The sequence below is a fragment of the Musca vetustissima genome, unplaced genomic scaffold, assembly GCF_032173495.1.
Source record: "Musca vetustissima isolate MV318-11 ecotype Yass unplaced genomic scaffold, APGP_CSIRO_Mvet_v1 utg426, whole genome shotgun sequence".
Taxonomy (NCBI): domain Eukaryota; kingdom Metazoa; phylum Arthropoda; class Insecta; order Diptera; family Muscidae; genus Musca; species Musca vetustissima.
Window position 1 is genome coordinate 103,395 of NW_026885682.1, and position 22,431 is coordinate 125,825.

At 34.8% G+C, this 22,431-nt stretch overlaps 1 protein-coding gene across 1 annotated transcript; it reads left to right on the forward strand.

Annotated features, from left to right (window-relative positions):
* Positions 1-927: 927 nt before the first annotated feature.
* LOC133332938 (uncharacterized) lies at positions 928-22,431 on the forward strand. Its single transcript, XM_061541303.1, has 3 exons — positions 928-2,391; positions 22,087-22,316; positions 22,365-22,431. Exons 1-3 carry the CDS (start codon positions 928-930, stop codon positions 22,429-22,431), a joined length of 1,761 nt encoding a protein of 586 aa, XP_061397287.1.

The following is a 22,431-nucleotide window of genomic DNA, read 5'->3' on the forward strand; positions in this document are numbered from 1 at the left end:
CACTTTTTCACTTGTTTATTTTAAAATAGTTTTCCGTGTATTGGGGTTATCCCATATAGTTGTATTCCACCATAGTAGGAGGGATATTCGGTAGACGAAATTTTCAGTTCATAACACACATAGTAGGAATTCTAAATCGATTTAGTCGATATAGCCATATGTTGTAACCATTTTTCTCTCGGAGGATATCGGCATAAAAACTAAAACGTGAGGTTTGAGAATGAACTGTATCGACCCGCATTTAGGACCAGGTCCTATATAAAACATCCTACCTACTTAATATTTAGAGTGATGGACGGTATTGGGATTCAAAACTAAAATATTAACTTGGAACTTGAGCTACATCGGCCCTTAATTAGGCCTAACCCCTTATATAATGAAAACACCAAGTAGTTGCTAATTCCTACACAATGTTGTCAATATTGGTCCTGCTTTAGTATGCCTCATATATAATATTGCACTCTAAATTGGATTATTTTCAGGATTTTATACACATGTTTCACCGTATCATGCGTTAATCATATATGTCAACATTTTAGGGTTTTGAGATTTTAGGAAAACCCCAATCCGTGTAAAAACAGACTTAGGTGTATTTGGGTTACAATAATCGATTGGAAGAATTGTCCTTATATGTATGTTCCCTATGTTTTCATTACAAAAATTTGTCAGTATTTCGATGGTGGAGGGTATCCAAAGTTCGGCCCGGCCAAACTTAACGCTTTTTTACTTGTTTTTTACTATAACCAATATATCGGTTATTTCACTAAGGAATTGTTGACATTCGAAAGCCATAATTATAATTTATATACATACGTAAATAATCAACATGAACTAAGTGCAAAACTAAATTTGGGTCATATGTTCATTTGAAATCTCAATACAATAGAATTGTTAACCGATAATAGAACAGAAATTCGCGGAAATAAAATGCAACTGCGCAATTTATGGCTCATATTTGTGATAATACTTTGGCGTCCAGAATTAATTGAGTCCCTAACGGAGAAAGAATATAAACTTGGCCACATTGTCAACGAATTAAATGATAAATTAAAATCAGAATGGAATCTATTGGTAGCTACTGAAATAACAAACAATTTTGATGGACTCTTAAGGATAACAAATGTACCGAAGATATTGGTACTCGCTGATAAAATCGGCGACAAATATAATGTTACGCAACTGCATAGCCACAATATGCTGACAGTTGTCCAAGTAAATAAAAGTGAGGAAGAAGAACTGAGTATCAAAGTAAATAATATTTTGCCATTCTTACATTTAACTCACATTCTTTGGATTTATAATAATGCAACTCGCACCGACTTACATAAATCCGCAGAAACACATTGGTCTTTGGGTTTTGTTAATACTTTGTACTACACAAATGGTGATCTCTTCACATACAATCCAATACCAAAGCTAATTATCGAAATGGTAACAAGTGTTCGTGAATACAGTGAACGAACACCAATTAAGGATTTTCAAGGATACCCTTTGAAATTGACTGTATTCCACAATGCGCCGAACATCTATCGTTATACCGATCGAAATGGCAAAGTACAGGTCACCGGTACATATTGGAAGCCATTGGAAATATTTATTAAACAATATAATTTTGAAATGGTTTGTTTGAACTTGCCCCATACAGGTCTGCCTATTATGCGTTTGATAACAGCAATGAAGGCAAATGAAATCGATATTATACCCGGCACTCTTCAATATTGGCATGGTTTAGATCGTAGTCGTGTGTTAGACAATATCAACTATTATTTTGTGGTACCATCTCCTCAGCCCGTATCAATGATGTACTACTACTACCTGCCCTTTCGAAAAGGTCTTTGGCTATTTAACATTTTTCTTTTGATTCTCGTATCCCTTGTCACACAAAGTTTGATTGCCGGACAGAGGAAGTACTATGACAACTTTTTTCGAGCAGTATTATTTGTGGAAAGTTGGCTCCTGTTCCAATACCATTTCATTTTAAATGGCAAAACAATTCTGCAGAAAACCCTCACCTTCAGTTTGATAATATACGGATTTGTTTCCATTAATTTTTACATGGCCAAATTGTCAAGCATCCTGACCGTCAATGTTTTTGCAACGAAAATCGAAACATTGGCCGACATCGAAGCCACCAACTTGTCATTGCTTGTCAGCAACTACACCTACAATTACTTGCATTCGGTTTTTGGCATGCCTTCCGCAATATCGAATAATCTTCAAATTACCGATATTGTGACCTACCACAAATCACTCTTCGCTTTGAATACTTCCTATTTATATGTCCTGCAACAAGACAAGATGGAATTTATTCTATATCAGCAGAAATTTCTGAAGACACCGTTAATGCACCACATCGAGCTCGTCATATACAGTCATCAAAAGTACTACACAGTAAGGAGAAATTTACCCTACATTCAACAATTTAATGATTTTCTGGGATATTTCGTGGAATCGGGGCTGTTTGATAAGTTCAAAAGAGATTCGTGTCTAGAGGGAATTTACAGTGGAGAAATACGTTTCATCAGGGACAGCCGAGATGTGGTGGTGAGATTTCTAAACATTGATTACTTTAAAATTCCGCTTCGTTTTCTGTTCAACGGAAATGCAATGGCTTTTGTAATTTTTATTTTGGAGAATATACACTTTCGTCGTCAAATTATTGTACGTGCTATTTTGAAATTTGTAAAATTGAATAAATAAATAGTTTGAAGAATATTTCATTTCACTGCTTGTTGGTGTGCGTTTATTTTTTTGGATGCCATGTCTTCAGTCAAATCGAATGAGGCATATTTTTGTATAATATACCCTCCTTATATCTTCAATTCAAACAACATTAGCCAACGAAAATTCACAATTCTTTCTGAACAAGACTATTTCAAGATCTATCCAACATTTTGAAACCCATATTATATATTTGAATACTAATACTGGTTCTCATACTCAAATATTTCAAAGTTCTGCTAAATGAATGACGAAATAATTACGCCAATATATGGTGGACGGTATAACACGTTAGAATTTTTATTATTTTAGTGGTTATTAAATTAAATGAATACATGTCAGCTGAATGCATGATTTAAACAATTCATTCCAATCACAATGCACTTACACATTTACATGAATACATACTTATATACATACATACACCATACATAGTCCATAGATTCAATTACGTGTAATGTGTAAAATGAAATTGTGCGACAGTGAACGCGTGCTTAATTTGTTTACATATTTAACAAATTAAGACAAATGTGGCCGGTATAATAATTTTCGAAATTTTTATTTTTGAGTATGTCAACTTAATTGCAGTTGTTCTAGTGTATTTCTGTATTATAATCCTTTAGGAATAGAGGAAGAATGCCACATATGAAATTTATAATATTATATATAACCAGTGAGCGGAGCAGTATAGTCGTACGGGGCCGACCAAATGATACCCTACACAACTTCCATGAAAATCTAACTTTCTGTGGTTCTATATTCTGAGATTGGGCAATATTTTCTATATTTGCAAACTTCTGACTGGCTAGAGGTAAGAAAATGTTACCTCTAATTACTTGTCCACATTCCCTTCACCGTAGGTTGTGTTGTGATGTTCGGCTTTCGACTCGAAAAGTACAAATAATTAAGTTTTCGGTCCACTTCATCCGAAAAATTATTATCTGATTATCAGATAATAACATTTTAGGCGTTGTCCTTGACCATAACTGGAACCTCATGGAACATTTCAAAGCGATCAGGCTATATATCCGCCCTAAAGTGTGGTAATAGGTTACTAAATAATATCTGAATACATAAGTACCTATAAATATTTAAGTGTAACTCCCACATTCGAGTACATACGACAATATTATTGGTATTAATTATAAGGCCAACCACTCCTCTTGAACATACTATCAACTTCACGGGTCTAGGTCCTTCAGGAGTAAATATATACGATATAAAATACAAATTATGTAAATTTTCACACAAAAATCAGGGTCCATTTGACCCGCTAAATATTGACGGATCTTTATAAAAACAGGCATGCTTATTCTTTGGCCCGACCCCCTTGGCCCGACTCCATGTGACAATTCGCGAAGTTCGAGCCATAATCTTCACATACGTGAAGATTGGTCCATAACTGTGGCCTGTATCGTGTTTACAAATCATAATGGACAGACGGACGTACGGACAGACACACATGTCTAGATCGACCCAGCTAGTCGAGTTATGACGATCGGTATACTTGAAGGTCGGTCTAGGACCAATATTTCGCGGCGTTACAAACTTTTGGGGCTGCACAAAACTATAATACCCTGACAACATAGTTGTGTAGAGTATAAAAATATTTAAATAGTAATAATAAATAAAAATTACGGAATGGTGATATCGTTCATTGCATTTTTGATACCGAACTGCTCGAGAGGCTCACATATTTGTGGTATACACACTCCCACACAATATTCTTTTAGTGGGAGTAGAAATTATTCAACAAAATTAAAGTAACCGACAGATGAAATACGCAACGGCGCCGCGTATTTTGATTACATCTTACAACCAGTTGTGTTTGTTGACAACGGGCAATTTAGATGTATATTTAAGAATAGATTTATCCATGTATTTTTGTGAACAAAGTATAGGTCGCTTTTATCATCCGAATTGAATGAAATTCGGCACAGCTCATTTATTTGGCCCAAGGAAATAAGTTCAGATTTAGTATAACTCTCACGTATTATTTTATCCGGTTTTATTTAAATATAGCGCCAAAATTCCAAAGTTTGTCCGATTAGACAAAATTTTGCACAGAGTCCATATGTAGCCTATGTGAAGTTTTGCTGACATCGGTATAGCTCCCATATATATTTTAGTCCAATTTTTTGTAAATGGTGTTCCAAACCCCCAAAGGCTTGCATAGCGTCCCATATTGAGTCTAGGTGTTAAGATTCATTGAAAACGGATCAGGTTTAGATATAACTATAATTCATCCAATTTTTTATAAATGATGCACCAAACTCCCAAGGTTGTCCGACTTAGACGTAATTATTTTGTTTCTTTTAAATCGTATCAGATTTAGATACAACTCCCTCATATATTTTCATGCGATTTCATGAAATTAGGTTAAATATTTAAAATTTGTTCAATTACGTATGCCAATTTTTCTCCAAATCGGTCCGGATTACATAATTTTGCTCGATTTCATACAAATGCAGAGACCCCATATCTGCCTCGTTTACATGATTTCAGAATGAGCTCACATATGAAATGATGTCCGCTTAGATGTCAATAGTTCTCCAATGACGTTTGTTATATCGACTGGAGCATCTCTGTATGGACCACTTTGGGGGTGAAGGGCTCGGCTCCGTCCGACTTTTGAACCCATAATGGTTGCTTTATGTGGTAGTAGGTTGTCCATGCACTGAAAAATAATGTTTCAAATTACATAACATTATTTAATCTTAACAAATCGAATAAATAATTGTTTAACCAAGATAACAATATGCCAACCCAGCTTACAATTTGTTCCGAGTTATTTCCGAATTCGGAACGAAACTCTTCACAAGTTTCTGATGCCGAATTGTTCCGAAATCGGAAAAAATTGTGTGATGGTGCCCACGAATTCGCAAAGTTCACAAGTTTCCGATTCTGATGCCGAATTGTCCCGAAATCGGAACAAAGTTGTGTGATGGTGCCCACAAATTTGCAAAGTTTTGTCGGAATCGGAAGGAACATTCGAGTTTCTTTACAAATTATAGACGAAAATTTCGGGAGAAAGAAAGAACATTTTGAGGAAATTTTCGATTTTCTGAACAATTTTGTAAAAAATTCTTAAGAAACATTTGAAAATGGGCCGAAAATAGGGACATTATTTCAGAAGTTTAAATACAATTCGGGTGTATGATTCCAAGTTCAGAAAATATTCTGAATACCTTGGAATGTTTTTTTTTTTTTTTTGCAAAAAATCTGATGATTTTTACGAAATTCTGACATTTGTTTCAATCGAAACTCTGAATAAATCTAGATATTTTTACAGAATATACAGATTATTCGGCAAGTAATCGGAAAAAATTGTAGAGAATGTCGAAAATAAAGAATTAAATCTCAGTTGAAATGACTTCTTTTTTTTTCGGTAAACAAACTACAGTCATTTTAAAGAAACCTTAGAAATTTCGGAAAGAAATCTGAAATGAGAGCGCTCGACAAAAATTGTTACCTGGGAAATTATAGCTACTTCGGTGAGGAAATCCAATTACAAATTTAATAATACCGAAAATGAGGAGGGAATATCGAAACTAGGATATAGAGACCATTTTTATTGAAGTAGGTACTAATTGCATATATTCCTTTTGCCTCGCTTGAAAAATTTCAATGTTTGTAATCGAAAAAAATATATATTTGATCATGCTGCATGAAATTCACTACTGTGGCCCAAAATTTCAAATTCAACAAATAAGATACTGTGTTTTTTCAAGTGATCGCTGATGACCAAACGGCCTCTGTAATGTTGATAGACCTTCTGGTAATAATAAACAGTAAATTGCATTTCAGTTGTTGGTATGTGTGTTACAGTGTTGTTGTATGTAGATGACAAAAGCGATATAAGTTTTATTTCGCAAAGTGTGTGGCTAGAAAAGAGATATATTTCAGTAACCAAAAATGTTAGCAATGCTATTTAACAGACATCACTCGAACATTACGATCGAACAAATTAAAAGTAATTACAATTGATATCATACCGAAATTTCAAAATTCGCAAGTTTGATTTATTTCCCATGGAAGCCCCTATGAAATAGTATCCCATCTTTCCAAGCTAATTCAAATAAAAAGTGAAAGCACTCAGTGTCATCTGTACCTACCTCAAAATGACTCCAATGCAACATACTACATTCTTGGAATACATGCAATAGACGAACACACAGGTGATGATGCCAGGCTTCATGGTATAGATGATAGTTGAAGATACACAAAGTTTATTAGACGTATTTTTCCTTTGTAAAGAATTTTCTCGTGAAAAAAATATGAACATATTTTCGGACACACAAACACACCCTTGTTTGGGTTTTATACACTCGTCTGTGGGAAATTTGACAAAACTTTCTAACCATTTTTCTCCATGGTCCGGATGTGTGTACATATAAATGACATTGTGACCTATTATTTGCTATGGCTAAACACTGCACTATTTGAAAAGTTTTCCTCAAACAAAATTCGCATGGCGATTATCTTTTATGTGTGTGTGTTTTTTTTCTTTTTTGGAAAGGTGGGGTTAGTAATGGGTTAAATGTATTAGATATTTTATATTTGACGACTGTAAAAGTTTCCTACAGTATGGGAAATTGAAAATAAAAAATCCGGTGAGTAAAATTAGATGGGCAGTGCTTATGGCCTGACCATACTCACACATGTTTTCAAAATTGTTTCCTCAGTGAATTGTTGATTGCATATCAATGAGAAAATTTCCATGGAATGCATTCCAAATACAAGATTTTTTGCTAACAATTCAAAAATCCATAACGGTTAAAATTTTCTTTTTTTACCGACACTGAAATATTTAATGAAAACCTCACTGTACATGGTTGCAAATGGGATATATCGGACCATGTTTTGGTGTAGCCCCCATATAAAGGTATATGATATATTATCTGGAGAAAACAATAAAACCATTTTTGATAACCAGTGAGCGGAGCAGTATAGTCGGACTGGGCCGACCATACGGTACCCTACACAACTACCACGGAACTCGGATGTTTATTCCGAGCCTGGGCAATATTTCGTGATATTTGCCCCGACTTGCCCGATTAGAGGTCAACAGCACATCTTCTTTATATGTTCCGAATATTACAAATATTCACAGTGGGTTTAGTTGCGATGTTCGGCTTATATTCGACTAGAAAACACAAAAAGAAATTAAGTTTTCGGCCCACTTCATCCCAACATTTTATTCTGATCATCTCGAAAATTATAGGCGTTGTCCTTGACCATAATTGGAACTTCATGGACAATTTCAAGGCGATAAGCGCTATATTTCCGCCCTCTAATTTAGTAATGGGTTACTAAATAATATCTGAATACGTAAGCACCTGTAAATATTTAAGTGTAAATCCCACATCCGAATAGATACATCAATATATTTGGTATCAATTTAGAGGTCAACCACTCCTCTTGGATACACTATCAACTTATCGGGTATATATCCTTCAGGAGTAAATATATAAACCATAGAATTCAAATTTTGTATTTTTTCACACAAAAATCAGAGTTTATTTGACACGCTAAATAATGACCGATCTTTATCAAAGCAGACATGCTTATTCTTTGGCCCGATCCCCTTCTCCATGTAAAATTTCGCGATGTTCGGACCATAATTGCGTCCTCTGGAGCGCCCAGAAAAACCGACAAAAATTAAGTATTTGGTCCATTTCATCCCCTAAATATTAACCGATCTTTACCACAACAATAGGGACCTTCATTGCACTATAGGTCAAATGTCCACTTTTTCTGTGCAAAATAAATAGCGGCAACAAAATCATAGTATTCGTCATGAAATTTGGCCCAAATTATTTTTATGTGTTGCTTGAATCGTTTTTGTTGAATTTGGAAGAAATCGGTTCAGATTTGGATATAGCTCCCATATATATTTTCGTCCGATTTTATGTAAATGGTGCACCATACTGCCAATATTGGTCGGATGAAGACAAATTTTTACACAGAGTATTGAATTATGTCCAGATTAATGTATGCGAAATTTTGTTGGAATCGGTTCTGATTTAGATATAGCTCCCATATATAGTTTCGTCCGATTTTAGGTAAATGGTGCACCAAACTGAAAATGTTTGCCCGATTGGGACAAAATTTTGCACAGCGTACGGAATTTAGTCGAGTTTGACATCAGTGATGTTTTGTTGAAATCGGTCCAGATTTTTATACAGCACACATATATAGTTTCGTCCGATTTTATGTAAATGGTGCACCAAACTCCCAATAATGGTCCGATTTAAACGAAATTTTGCACAGCGTACCAGTTTGGCATCTATGAAGTTTTCCTTGAAATCGGTCCATATTGAGATTTTAGGTAAAGGATGCACCAAACTTTCAATATTTATATTTCTTATAGATTTCAGAATGTCATGTGTATGGTTTTTATTGGCTCAAACATCTATGTAGATCACATTTGTTTTTTACCCGATTCCATGTTAATGGTCATCCAAAGATGGTATGTCTCTTCTATCAACAGGATGTTGAACACATTTTTTGTTTGTACCCAATGTGGTAAAGGGTATCATATAGTTTTGATCTTTCCTTACTGGTTGACTTTGAAAACATGCATCTTTCTGTGACATATTTCGAAATTTTGCGCTAATTTTAAGCAAAATAAATGTACTATTTGCTTTAAAAATTTCTCTCTTTCATCCGAAATGTTTTCGACATCAATTTTGCTCACTACATGCTTGAAAACTTTCGATTTTTTATACGGAGGTTGCCTAGATAAAAGAGGCATTACTCGCAAAACGCAAAAAATCGCAACATGAAATAAACTTAAATTAACTCATTAATTATCACTTAATTTATGTGCAAAATTTCAAAGAGGTCATATTGGGTCATTTTTTTTAATAGCTTACTGAAAGTCAATCTATCAAATTACTTTAACTTTTTAAAGTCTTCAAAGACTAAAAGGTTATTTTCAAGTATAGTGTCGCAAACATAAAAATGTTTTGATTTAATATAAATATACTCACTTGTATCTATATTTTCCATTTTACACTACTTAATTATTGTAAACACAATCGAAATAATACGTATTCAAAGTTGACTAAGCCCCACAGAAATAAAGGCATATTTATAGAATAAATTGTATTGAGCGATCTGCACGGCCAGCTGTGTAACGGTACTTTATGTTTAGCACTAATTATTATCACGTATCTCTATTTTAGAGTGTTCTAAATACTAAAACAACAACAGCTCGTGAAGAACGACACTTTGTTTTTTTTTTTCAATTTTGCACAGAAAAACTGGTCATTTGACCTATAGTGCATTGGCCAGAACCCATCCTACATGCAAAATTTCGTGAAGATTGGTCCATAACTGTGGTCTGTATAGTGTTTACAAATTATAATGGACAGACGGACGGACATATATGTCTAGATCGACTCAGCTAGACGAAATATGACGATCGGTGTCTTGGACCAATATTTCGCGGCGTTTTATATATTTCTGTTTAGAGCAGAAATATATAAAACCAAGAAAATTTTTTGCTGTATCGATGACCAAATTTCGAACAAACAAATCTATGGACCTATGTTTGTACATTCGTTCGTCACGAAATTTGGAATAGGAATTTCCGAATCTGATCAAATAAGTTACCTTTAAATACATGAAGGACGATTAAATAACAAAACTTTTCACGTTTTCTATATTTCCACACATCATTTTAGAGTCAAATGTTATAAATTAATAATTTAGTTATTTCTTTGCCGATTTCAAATGCAATCCAATCATAAATCCCAGCCATAAAATTGTTATGTCACAAAATGTTGTTTTACAATCATCGCAAAATAAGTTATGATTTTTATATTTAAAGTTTACCCAAATAATCCATGTTATACGATATCAATTGAATCATCAGGGCAACGTTAACAAAAAAATAAAGCACAGTGTCAGCGGAAATGCTTCATGCTACCACAAACAACAAAAGAAACAAATCAGCGATATTTGAATAGGATTCAATAGAAAAAAATTCAACAAAAATTCCTTTAAGCTGGTCGACAAGATGGATGCTGGAAACAAGACAACACTGCACTGCCAACTGAAGTATAATAAACTGTATTCAGATTAAGTGAAAAATTCCAGTTCGCAAACTAAAGGAGTATTAAAGAAGATTATACAGTAAAAAAGACAGTAATAGCAAGTTTACATTGTACCGGATTTAGTTAACCCAGAGGGTTTCAATTGTCAACACCATTGCCTATTTGTCAAATAAATCCTCATAAAGTAGGTTAACCCTGCAAAAACTTCAATTGTAAATGCCATTTAAGAAATGTTCAATAGTCGGACGGGATGACAATAAGCTGCAGTATGAAATATATCGATATCAATAAATAACTAAAATCCGAATATACTGAAATATATAGGTATATATACTATATCTATATCTGAAATATATAGGTTCAGGCCAGTTCTCTTTCTTTAGCGTCTGTAATTTGGTACATTCTTAATGCTTCGCCAAAAGTGTGGATAGAAACTATTAAAAGTTCGACCGAATTTACATACGTTTTTACTTGTCGATTATAAATATTCGCATTTTTATTATTAGACCAGAAATATAAATATTAGCCTAGGCATTTCGCCTGTTCGAAAGATGTATATTTGTAATAGTATTATTTATACAATTTCCCCATGGTCCATAGGGTAGCAGATTCTACACAAATTCCATATTTTTCATACAATACTTATTTGGTTATCCTGTGGGACACAACTAATAAAACAAGTGTTTTCCCATACCAACAACAATAACCGACAGACAACAACATTCATTCTACAACTAACTAACAGTTTATGTCTGGTGTTCGTGGTCTCGTTTTGGCCGTTAGTAGTACTAGACTACATAAATATTATGGTTAAGGAAAAAGAGATTATGATTCAATTACGGAGTTTTCAGTTTTTTGTTGCCTCATCTTGGCCAACATCTTCGCGTAGAATTAAAGTTCAACTGAAGCATGAACAAAAGAATGAACAAAAAAATAACGTACCTTTAAATTGAGTATCGCCTTAAAAACCAACCTTATTGAAGCGCGATGCCGCCACCATCATCATAGTTTTCATTTACTTCTTACTGTTGCTGCTTTGACCTTTGAAAATAATTTAAAAATTTAAGTTGAATACACCCACTTTTCTACACCTTGGTGATTGTTTTTTGTATTTTTTCTGCTGACTTAAAAAAAACTCAGGCCCTGAGTGTGGGGAGTGTTAAGTGATTTAGTTCGGAAGGTTTTTATTTTCATTATTTCATTTTATTGACAGAGTTAATAAAATATTAAATATCGGATCATCTTGTGGAGTTGCACGATTCATTGGCATTAGATGTGTGTCAATCTGGAACAATGGCATAGAGGGAAAATATCACTTAAAAAAACATTTAGTTCACATTCATTGGCACACCTTCTAATGTGTATTCTATATTCCAATGAATGTAATATTTAGAATTCATATTATGGCAATGGAAGAACGGCGACTAATGACAAGAATATTGGACTACAATTCTTGTTCGGGTTTCTTCGAGTAGAAAAAATTAACAAAATGTGCGGATATTAACTTCAAATTGTAGATGAAAGGGGTCAACCTTCTTTAAGAAGAAATACTCACAAAAACCCGGGAGTGTTAAAAATAAGAGGTGAAAAACGGTCCATTCGGTCCATTACCATCAAAATTCTTATAATCTGACGGGACCGTTATATATGATTTTTAACATCCGTTTAGTTTGAAAAATACGAATAAATCCTTAAAAATACCGAGGATTTGGCTATTTGATTATACTGGGGATATATTGTTATATGCAAAACCTCGAGAAATTGTCCTGAGACCTCATAAAATTCTATGTCTATTCGGTATTTTGAAGCTTTTAAACAGGTTGTAATTTCGTATTTTGGGAAATAGATATTGAACCACTTTTTAGGGTGATACTTATAGAACGGTAGGGTAGGTCCTGCTTCGTCCCAAATTTCGATATTTTTGGAGTTTGAGCATCAGAGAGGTTGTAATTTAATATTTTGAATTCTCGTTGATTAAAAAATTCCCCGTACCAAAAACATCGGTGTTAGTTCAAGTTTTAGGATGGTCGCCATATAGGAGTACCCCCATTATGATGGGAGTTGGGCCACGCCTTTCAATCGAAATGGTTCTAATTTGATTTTTCAGTTTCTCATGGGATGTAAAATGTTCTAATAAATAGTATAGTACTACCCATTTTATGGACATTTTGATTTTTATACCCTTCACCACACTGTGGTACAAGGTATTATGTCTTTGTGCATATGTTTGCAACAGGCAAAAATAATCGAGAATCACTTTCTGAGTCGATTTATGCATGTCCGTCCGTCCGTCCGTCTGTCTGTCCATGTTAAATTGTAAATAAAGTACAGGTCGCATTTATGATCCGAATTGGATGAAATTTGGCGCAGCTCATTTGTTTGGCCCAAGGACGAACCCTATTGAAATTGGGAAGAATCGGTTCAGATTTAGATATAGCACCCATATATATATATTCCTCTGATTTAAGGTAAATGGTGTTCCAAAGTCCCTATATATCTTTCGATTTGCACGAAATTTGGCATAGCGTACTGAATTAAGTCTAGAATGATGTGTGCAAAGTTTCGTGAAAATCGGTTCAGATTTAGATATAGCTCCCATATATATATAGTTTCTAAAGCGATTTGCCGAAATTTTAGGTAAATAGTCCTCTAAAGTCCCTATATATACTTCGATTTGCACGAAATTTGACACAGCGTAATGACTAAGGTCTAGAATGATGTGTGCAAAGTTTCGCGAAAATCGGTTCAGATTTAGATATAGCTCCCGTATATATCTTCATCCGATTTAAGGTAAATGGTGTACCAAAGTCCATATATATTTTTCGATTTGCACTAAATTTGGCATAGCCTACTGCATTAAGTGTAGAATGATGTGTGCAGGGTTTCGTGAAAATAGTTCCCATATATTCATCCGATTTGTGCACCAAAGTCCCAGAAAATCTTTCGATTTGCACGAAATTTGGCATAGCGTACTGAATTGCGTCTGTAATAATGTGTGCTAAGTTTCATGAAAATCGGTTCAGATTTAGATGTAGTTCCCATATATATTTTCGTCCGATTTTATGTAATTGGTGCACCAAAGTCCCTATATATGTTTCGATTTGCACGAATTTTGGTATAGGGTACTGAATTCAGTCTAGAATGATGTTGCTTGGCCGATTGACACAACGTACTGAAGTAATATAAATGCATATATCGACTTAGCTAGTCGAGATATGTGATCGGTATACTAAAAGGTGAACCAATATTTCGCGGCGTTACAAACTCTTGTGGCCGCACAAAGCTATTATACCCATATAACATAGCTGTATAGGGTATACTGATAAATGTAGGCCTATATCTGACATAGTCTCCATAAAAAAGTCCTGCGCCATTTTCGGTATTATTATGGTTTCAACCGAAATTTCTCAACGATGTGGATATAATTTGGCTTATCGAATTCCTGGTGAATAAAAAGGTGATTTTAGAAAAGGTTAAAGTTTATAATATCCCCCATGCAAATTGCCACTTTAGTTATTAGAGACCATTGGCCCCATATAAAGCTCCTTACTGATTTAATTAATTTTGAATGGTTGAGGTTGGCCTGACCCAACTTACTTATGTTGTTACTAATGGTATACAAATTGTTTATTTGTATACCCAGTTGTTATAACTGGATAATACTTTAATAATAAATAATTCCGCATACTATATTTGGTCCCCATCAAATTGCATTCCAATCAAACAATTTGACATCTTATAGATTATCTAGGCTTATTTATGTTTGTCTGCATTCTCCATCACTTAAAACTTAAAATATGCCCTAATTTAGCCGCAAACAATTTATTTGTGAACTTTGCCATTGAAGTGGGAGTAGAAGTACGAATATTGCGCTTTCCACTCAATACCTAACAACTCTTTAATGATTAATTTCGGTGTCGTGCCAAAAAGTTATTTGTTATTTTTCGTGATGAAGTGAAAAATGATTAAATGTCCCCAATGTCGTAGTCGACATAACGAATTACATGGAACACTAAAATACAATATCCGAGAGTGTTGAAAACTTGAAGTCACCGAAAAAATTCCAAGATCTATTATAAAGCAACGCAGCACCAACTGAATAGAACAAAAAACGTCACAATAATCGCCGCAAACTGCCACGACAAACAGACCAATATTTAACAGAGATCATAAGAAAAGTGTCTTATTACGATCGTTGAAAATTTGTCTCAAATCCGCAACAAAGTCACACACACAGAGACACATTTGCGATTATGAATTTTCCACTTAAAATAGTGCTTTTGACCTTTTTGGTACTGATGGTGGTGGCAGCGGTTGTGGAATGGCGCTGGCACCAATGAGTCTTTGGGTTGCTTTTTTACTTTTTTTTGGCAGATTTTGAAAGTACAGGTTTCAAGTTAAATGTTATCTCGTGTTTAAATCATTTGTGAGATATATTTTTTGGAAAATTATAGAAAAACAGAAGAAAAAATTAAGCCATTAATTGAAGTACAATTTTTGATGTTTTTTTTAATTTTTTATTTTTTTTTTTATTTTTTATTTTTTTTTTTAATTTGAAAATTGTTCAAATCATATTTTTTGTCTTATCTTACAGATACCACCAAATGTGCCGAGACAAGGCGGACTTCGGTGTCTTTTGAGTGATTTGTACTTGAGATATGAAGCCAGAGTACGAACCAAACAACCAACCAGCCAGCCGATCACTGTGAGCGACATGTTTGGGCGTTTTTTGGGAATGTTTTCGTTTTATTTTCGATTCCATGAAAATATTTGCAATGACCTTTTGATTTGTTGCGTGCAATTTTGAAAGTTGCTCGTTATCTGCAACGATTTGAGTCACTTATTATAATTTTGGAGTTGTATTTAATTGCCATTTTAAATTAATAAAGCAATTTATATTGCATGTCAAATGTAGGGGTCGGCAAAGTGTTAATTGATGAAATTATAACAAAATGTGGCAATAACACAATTAAAATGGTAAAAATTAAATAACAAATAATATCAGTTAATGTTTTTGGATATCAGTTAAGCACACCCACAAATTTAATTTTTTTAATTGCTCACAATAATTCACGAAGATATTTCCCCCTTCTCGTATTTTCCCTACAAGATGGTCAACATTTTGAGGAAAAACAATTAAAACCCAGTAAGGAAAGTATACGATGCCCTTCACCACTTTGGGTATATTGTACATATCGACGCCTCCGAACCATAGTATGCTAAGTCTGAAAAGTGAGTTTTTCAGTAGAAGCTTTCAAAGTATGGAAGTTTCTTTAATCGTACGTGCCATGCTAAGAACATTTTTGCTTATAACTTTGGTTTGGATTGGTCGATGATTACCAAAATTTCAGTGAAGTACCGTAGTATCTAAAAACGTAAAGAACTTTAAAACATGCTAAGTCGATTTAGCATACTATGGTTCGGAGTCGTCGATATGTATCCTTAGAATCACATGTTCGAACATACCGGGCGATGTTACGATTGCTAACATGCCAGTCAACTTCGATTATTTCTCTGATTTAATCGAAATGTTCCTAATGGATTTCTCTTTCCCAGCTTCATATTTTGAGGGGTATTGATATTTTGATTTTGCTAATTTCTCGCTGATGGCTACGAAATTTTGCATAAAGTTCTGGTTATTGAGAGAAATACTAAAATGTGTTTAGATATATTAGTATTGTTTAGTATTGCCGTTACCACACAAGAAATATCAGGAAATATTGTCCAGGCTAGAAATATATATCCGGGAAATTTTAATGTAGCGTATCATATAGTCGGCCCGTCTTACTTTACTGTTCTTGTCACTGTTTCATTATATAGAAATAAATAGGGAGGGAATGGGGCTACAACCATAAAAATACCGAATATTGGGCGGGATCTTCCTCCATGTCAAAACCTGAATCTATGTGAATCGTATTTTCTTGTTAACCTTCAAACCATGGACCTGTACTAATAATTCTCTGCATTGATGTATGCCCTCTTACAGTCTTTGGTGCACTATTTACCTAAAATCGGCCGAAAATATACAAGAGCTATATCTAAATCTGAACCGATTTTCACGAAATTTAACACACACCAAATTTCGTGCAAATCGGAGGATATATAGGGACATTGGTGCACTATTTACCTAAAATCGGATGAAAATATATATAGGAGGTATAAGAAAGTTAGCACACATTATTCTACACACCCTTCAGTACCCCATGCCAAATTTCGTGCAACTCGAAAGCTATATAGGGACTTTGGTGCACCACTTACCTTAAATTAGAGGAAAATATATATGGGAGCTAATTCAGTACGCTATGCCAAATGTTGTGCAAATAGGGACTTTGGTGCATTATTTACATAAAATCGGACTAAACTATATATGGGAGCTATATCTAAATCTGAACCGATTTTCACGTTACTTAGCACACACCACTCTAGATTTAATTCCGTGCGCTGTGCCAAATTTCGTGCAAATCCAAAGATATATAGGTTCTTTGGTGCACCATTTACATAAAATCGGACGAAACTATATATGGGGGCTATATCTAAATCTGAACCGTTTTGCCCAATTTCAATAGGGTACGTCCGTGGGCCAAAGAAATGAACTGTACAATATTTCATCCAAATCGGATTATATATGCGACCTGTACTTTGTTTACAATGTAACACCAACAGACGGACGGACATGCAGAAATCGACTCAGAAAGTGATTCTATGCATATTCTCAAAAGGAACCATGTGTCTATCTCGTTTCCTTTTGCCTGTTACAAACATATGCACAAAGACATAATACTCGGTACCACCGTGTGGTGAAGGGTATAATTCGAGAGACATTTCCGTATTGATCAAAAGTCGATTTATGCATGTCTATCTGTCCATGAATTATTATCACAGCTGACATTTGTTGACATAAGTAATCAAAAGTATGTCTTGGTGTATATCTTAAGAACTCTTACCGATATCGTCATAAAAATTTTATATGAGGCAGCGAAGATCCAATGGCTCATCTAGTATATTACATATCTGTTTCAAATTTCCCATTTTAACATAAAATACAATAAAGCTCTCATTCAACATTTCAAAATGCATTAGCAACATGAAGTAGAATTTAAAATAGATTTTAGATGCTTTGCAAAACATTTAATGTTATATTTTGCAGCCATTTGCAAATGGTCAAATTATTTCCTTTTCCGGTCTTTACATTAATATTTTTCTTTTTTATTTATTTTTTTCTTTGCCACGAAACGTTTCATCTCTACTTTGAGCGTATACAATTAACAAAATCCTTTTTTATATGCCTATGGCATATTGCTCAGTACACTATTTCTTTGCTAAAAGCTTCATATGATTTAAAACTGCCCCGAAGCCGAAAAAAAAACAGAAGAGAGCCGACAAAAAATCCTTACAGGCATGGAAACAAACGAAAGGATTTCTTATCATTTGGCGTTTGTACAAATTATGTTGATAACATGCAGTTATATGCGATTTTGGAATAGGCTACAATAGAATGAAAAATCAATTAAATTTAATGCAGTTTTTTATTGATGTGTGTTTATTTTTCACCACACTGTTGTACAGGGTATTATGTCTTTGTGCATATATTTGTTACAGGCAAGAGGAATCTACATAGGCCCATGGTTCTTTTAACAATATGCATATAATCACTTTTTAAATCCATTTATGCATATCCGTCTACCTGTCCGTCCATGTATTTTTGTGAACAAAGTACAGATCGAATTTATGTTCGGATTTGGTTGATATTTGACATATTTGGCCCAAGGACAAACCCTATTGAAATTGGAGACAATCGGCTCAGATTTAGGTTTAGCTCCTATATATATATATATATATAGATACGGTGCACCAAACCGATTTTATGTAAATGGAGCACCATACAGTCAATGTTTTCCAATTGAGACATAATTTTGCATACCTTATTGAAATTACTACAGGTTCGCATCCGTGGAGTTTATTTGAAATAGGTTCAGATTTAGATATAGCTCCATATTATTTTCGTGCGATTTTATGTAAATGGTGCACCATACTGTCAGTGTTTGTCCGATTGAGACAAAATTTTGCACAGCGTACTGCAATTGCTGCAGGAGGAGCCTATGTCTGTTCGCTTTACATGAAATATTCATTCGAGTTCATAAAAATGATATCCCAAATAACTAAAGTTTGTCCGCTCAGAACGAATTAGTCCACAACGTATCGATCCGAGAATATCGTGTATTGGATTTTGCATCTAGATAAATTATGGATAGTGAACTGTGTTGCAGTATACCGAATGGTGGGTGCCACGTTTGCTCAAATACGTCCATTTATATATAGATCTTAATTCAGATCGGTATACACATACCAATTGAGGCAAGGTGACGGGAATGTTTTAATCTAGTTCATCTATCTAACTTCACGCAGTTAATTTCGTTCGATTCCATTTCAATGGTCCTCCAATGATGATATGTCTATTCTATCTAAATGATATTGTACATTTGAGCATTTCTTGTATGTACCCAAAGTGGTGAAGGGTATAATATAGTCGGCCCCGTCCGACTTTTGATCTTTCCTTAATGGTTTTCAGATCGCTTTAGGGGACACCATTATGAAATGATAATCCATCAATGTAATAGCGATAAGCCGAACAAGCTTTCATTTCAATGATCCTCCAAAGATGCTATGTCTATTATATCTAAAGGATATTGTACATATGAGCATATCTTGTATGTACCCAAAGTGGTGAAGGGTATCATATAGTCGGCCCGTCCGACTTTTGAACATTCTTTGAATTATGAGATGAACATATCGCCCTTTGGTATGATGACAATCCATCAATATAATAGCAATAAGCCGAACTTGCTACTGTTCCAATAATTTTCCACAAGTTCCTTGACATTATTTGTTATACCCTACACACCTATGTTTCAGTATTATAGCTTTGTGCAGCCCCATGAATGTGTAACGCTGCGAAATATTGGTCCTACACCCACCTTTAAGTATAACGATCGTCATATCTCGACTATCTGAGTCGATCTAGACATGTGTGTCCGTCCGTTCGTCCGTCTGTCCATTATATTTTGTAAACACGATACAGGCCATAGTTATGGACCAATCTTCACGAAATTTTGCATGTAGGATGTGTTCGCCTCAATGAAGACCCCTATTGGTTAATATTTAGGGGATGAAATGGACCAAATACTTAATTTTTGTCAGTTTTTCCAGTCGCCCCAGAGGCCTCAATTATGGCCCAAACATTGCGAATTTTTGCATAAAGGAGGGTATCGGGCCAAAGAATAAGCATGCGTGTTTTGATAAAGAGTGGTCAATATTTAGCGGGTTAAATGGACCCTGAATTTTGTATGAAAAATGACAAATCTTGTATTCTACTCGTGAAGGACATAGATCCGAGAATTTGATTATATATCCAAGAGGAGTTGTTGTCCTCGGATGTGGGTGTTACTTGTTGTCCTCGGATGTGGGAGTTACACTTAAATATTTACAGGTACTTGCGTATTCATACAACAGTTAGTAACCCATTACCACACTAGAGGGTGGAAATATAGCGCTGATCGCTTTGAAATGTTCCATGACGTTCATGGCGTTCATGACGTTTTTTGTTTTTTGTTTTTTTTTTTTTTTGAGTCGATCTATAGGCCATAGTAATAAGAGAAACATTACAACACAACCCGGTGAAGGGAATTTGGACAAGTACCTAATTAGAAGGAATGTACTGAATATTGGTAATATTCGGAAAATATGTCAATGCAAGGAAGAGACGCTGTTGACCTCTAATCGAGCAAAAGGGTGCAAATATCACGAAATATTGCCTTGAAATAAACATCCGCAGAGAGTTAGCTTTCCGTGGTAGTTGTGTAGGGTATCATATGGTCGGCCCCGTCCGACTATATTGCTCCGCTCACTGGTTATTAAATAATAAATTGAATTTGGTTTGCACAACGTATAATATTCTAAAAATGAAAACAAATAATTGACATTTTATGCTGCTAGCCGCTAATTCTTCCCTTTGTATGCCCGTGACTTCTTACTCTCTGGTTGTGCTTAGACTCTTACTTTACTGATCCGCTCACTGGTTTCATTATATAGAAATAATTAAGCAGGGATTGACAAAATTACAAGTAAAATTGTTCCTTGGATATGGGGCTACACCCATAAAAATACCGAATATTGGGCAGGGTCTCTTCCATGTTAAAACGTGAACCTATGATTCGTATTTTCTTGTCAAACTTCAAACCATCAAAATGCAAATTTAGATCCTTTTCTCGTTTTCTGCATTGATGTATGCCAGTCTTACAGCACTTTCGGTTGCGTCGACTACTTTCAAAATACCGAAAATTGGATGTACATTTTTATGGGAGATACCGCGTTTGCAATACTAAACATCTAAAATAGCAAAGCTCTTATTTTAAATACTGCGATGTCTATAGGGATTTCAACACACAGACGGAAATGGGTAGACTCGGAATTATGCTGTCTCTGACGAATCTATTGAGTTGTAATATACACATTGTAATATACACCCTAACGATAATACTTATATTTACCCATTTGCAAACCTATATTTATGCTAAACAACTGTAGGGTATCACTCACTCAAATATCCCGTAAAGGAAGTTGTAAAAATAAAAAAAAACTACCAACATACACAAAACCTAAACTGTAATACAGAAACGGATAAAAGGGATTTCTGTGATTTTATTTTTTTGTGCATCCAGCGGTCTGGGGGTTTCCCGTATTTTGGTTTGAAGTTGTTTCTCCATTCTTCTGCTTCTTCTTGTGGCTGGTGGTCTTTGCTGTTTTGACAACAGCATTTTTTATGACATTTTAAATATGTTCGTGCTTTTTTGCCGATTTTCCATATCGCCCCATCTGGTATGAGTAAATTTTCGGCGGATGGGAATGTGAATAGCAAATCCTTTGAAATGAGATTGCGAGGTGGCAGTACAAAATATGCACACCATTGGATTTATGCTTTGCATGATTATGTAGGGGTAGCCGTTAGCATTATTGGTGTTGTTGTTGTTGTTGTTGTTGCTGTTTGCTTTTGAATGCATTGTTGCTAAGCTCGGAGTTATTACCCACACTATGTATGTGTATGTATACTATCCTGCTGATGGCATAGCTATTCGGGTTCTGTTTTTTCTTTCATATTTTTGTTTTCCTGAGCCGCTTTAGATGATGTGGTTGATATTGCTCACTCCTTTCGTTCTTGTCTCATCCTGCCCGACTCCATCATCATCATTTTGAATATTCTACTTTTGTTGTTGTAGTTAATGCACTCACTCACTTTCGTTGGTAGCCTGATCCTGATGCTGCTGTTAATACCGCAGCTTCTGATGATGATTACAATGTCGACGACGAGCACGAAGACTTGGAGGATATTACCATTGTTTCCAATGCCGCTATGAATGCTGGTGTGCATTACTCGTATATTGTTGCTTGGCTGTTTGTGCATATTCCACTTGAGACATTCTTTTGTTTTAACAGCACAGGACGGCCACCGACCGACCGCTTGCAAGAAACGATGTGGTAGACGTGTACATTTTTTAATTTCAACAAATATGCTTTTTTATGCAGTTGTTTTTCATGTGATGATTGTTTGCGTCTCAATCCCCGGGCTGAAATGAAAGTAAATATGTATTAA

Bases quoted from the DNA above. Each gene is read 5' to 3' on its own strand.
- LOC133332938 (XM_061541303.1), top strand. From the start codon at position 928: ATGCAACTGCGCAATTTATGGCTCATATTTGTGATAATACTTTGGCGT. The intron at 2,392-22,086 runs GTAAGGAGAAAT...TTTCGTTGGTAG, and splicing joins GTCATCAAAAGTACTACACA to CCTGATCCTGATGCTGCTGT. The intron at 22,317-22,364 runs GTAGACGTGTAC...TTTTTTATGCAG, and splicing joins CGCTTGCAAGAAACGATGTG to TTGTTTTTCATGTGATGATT.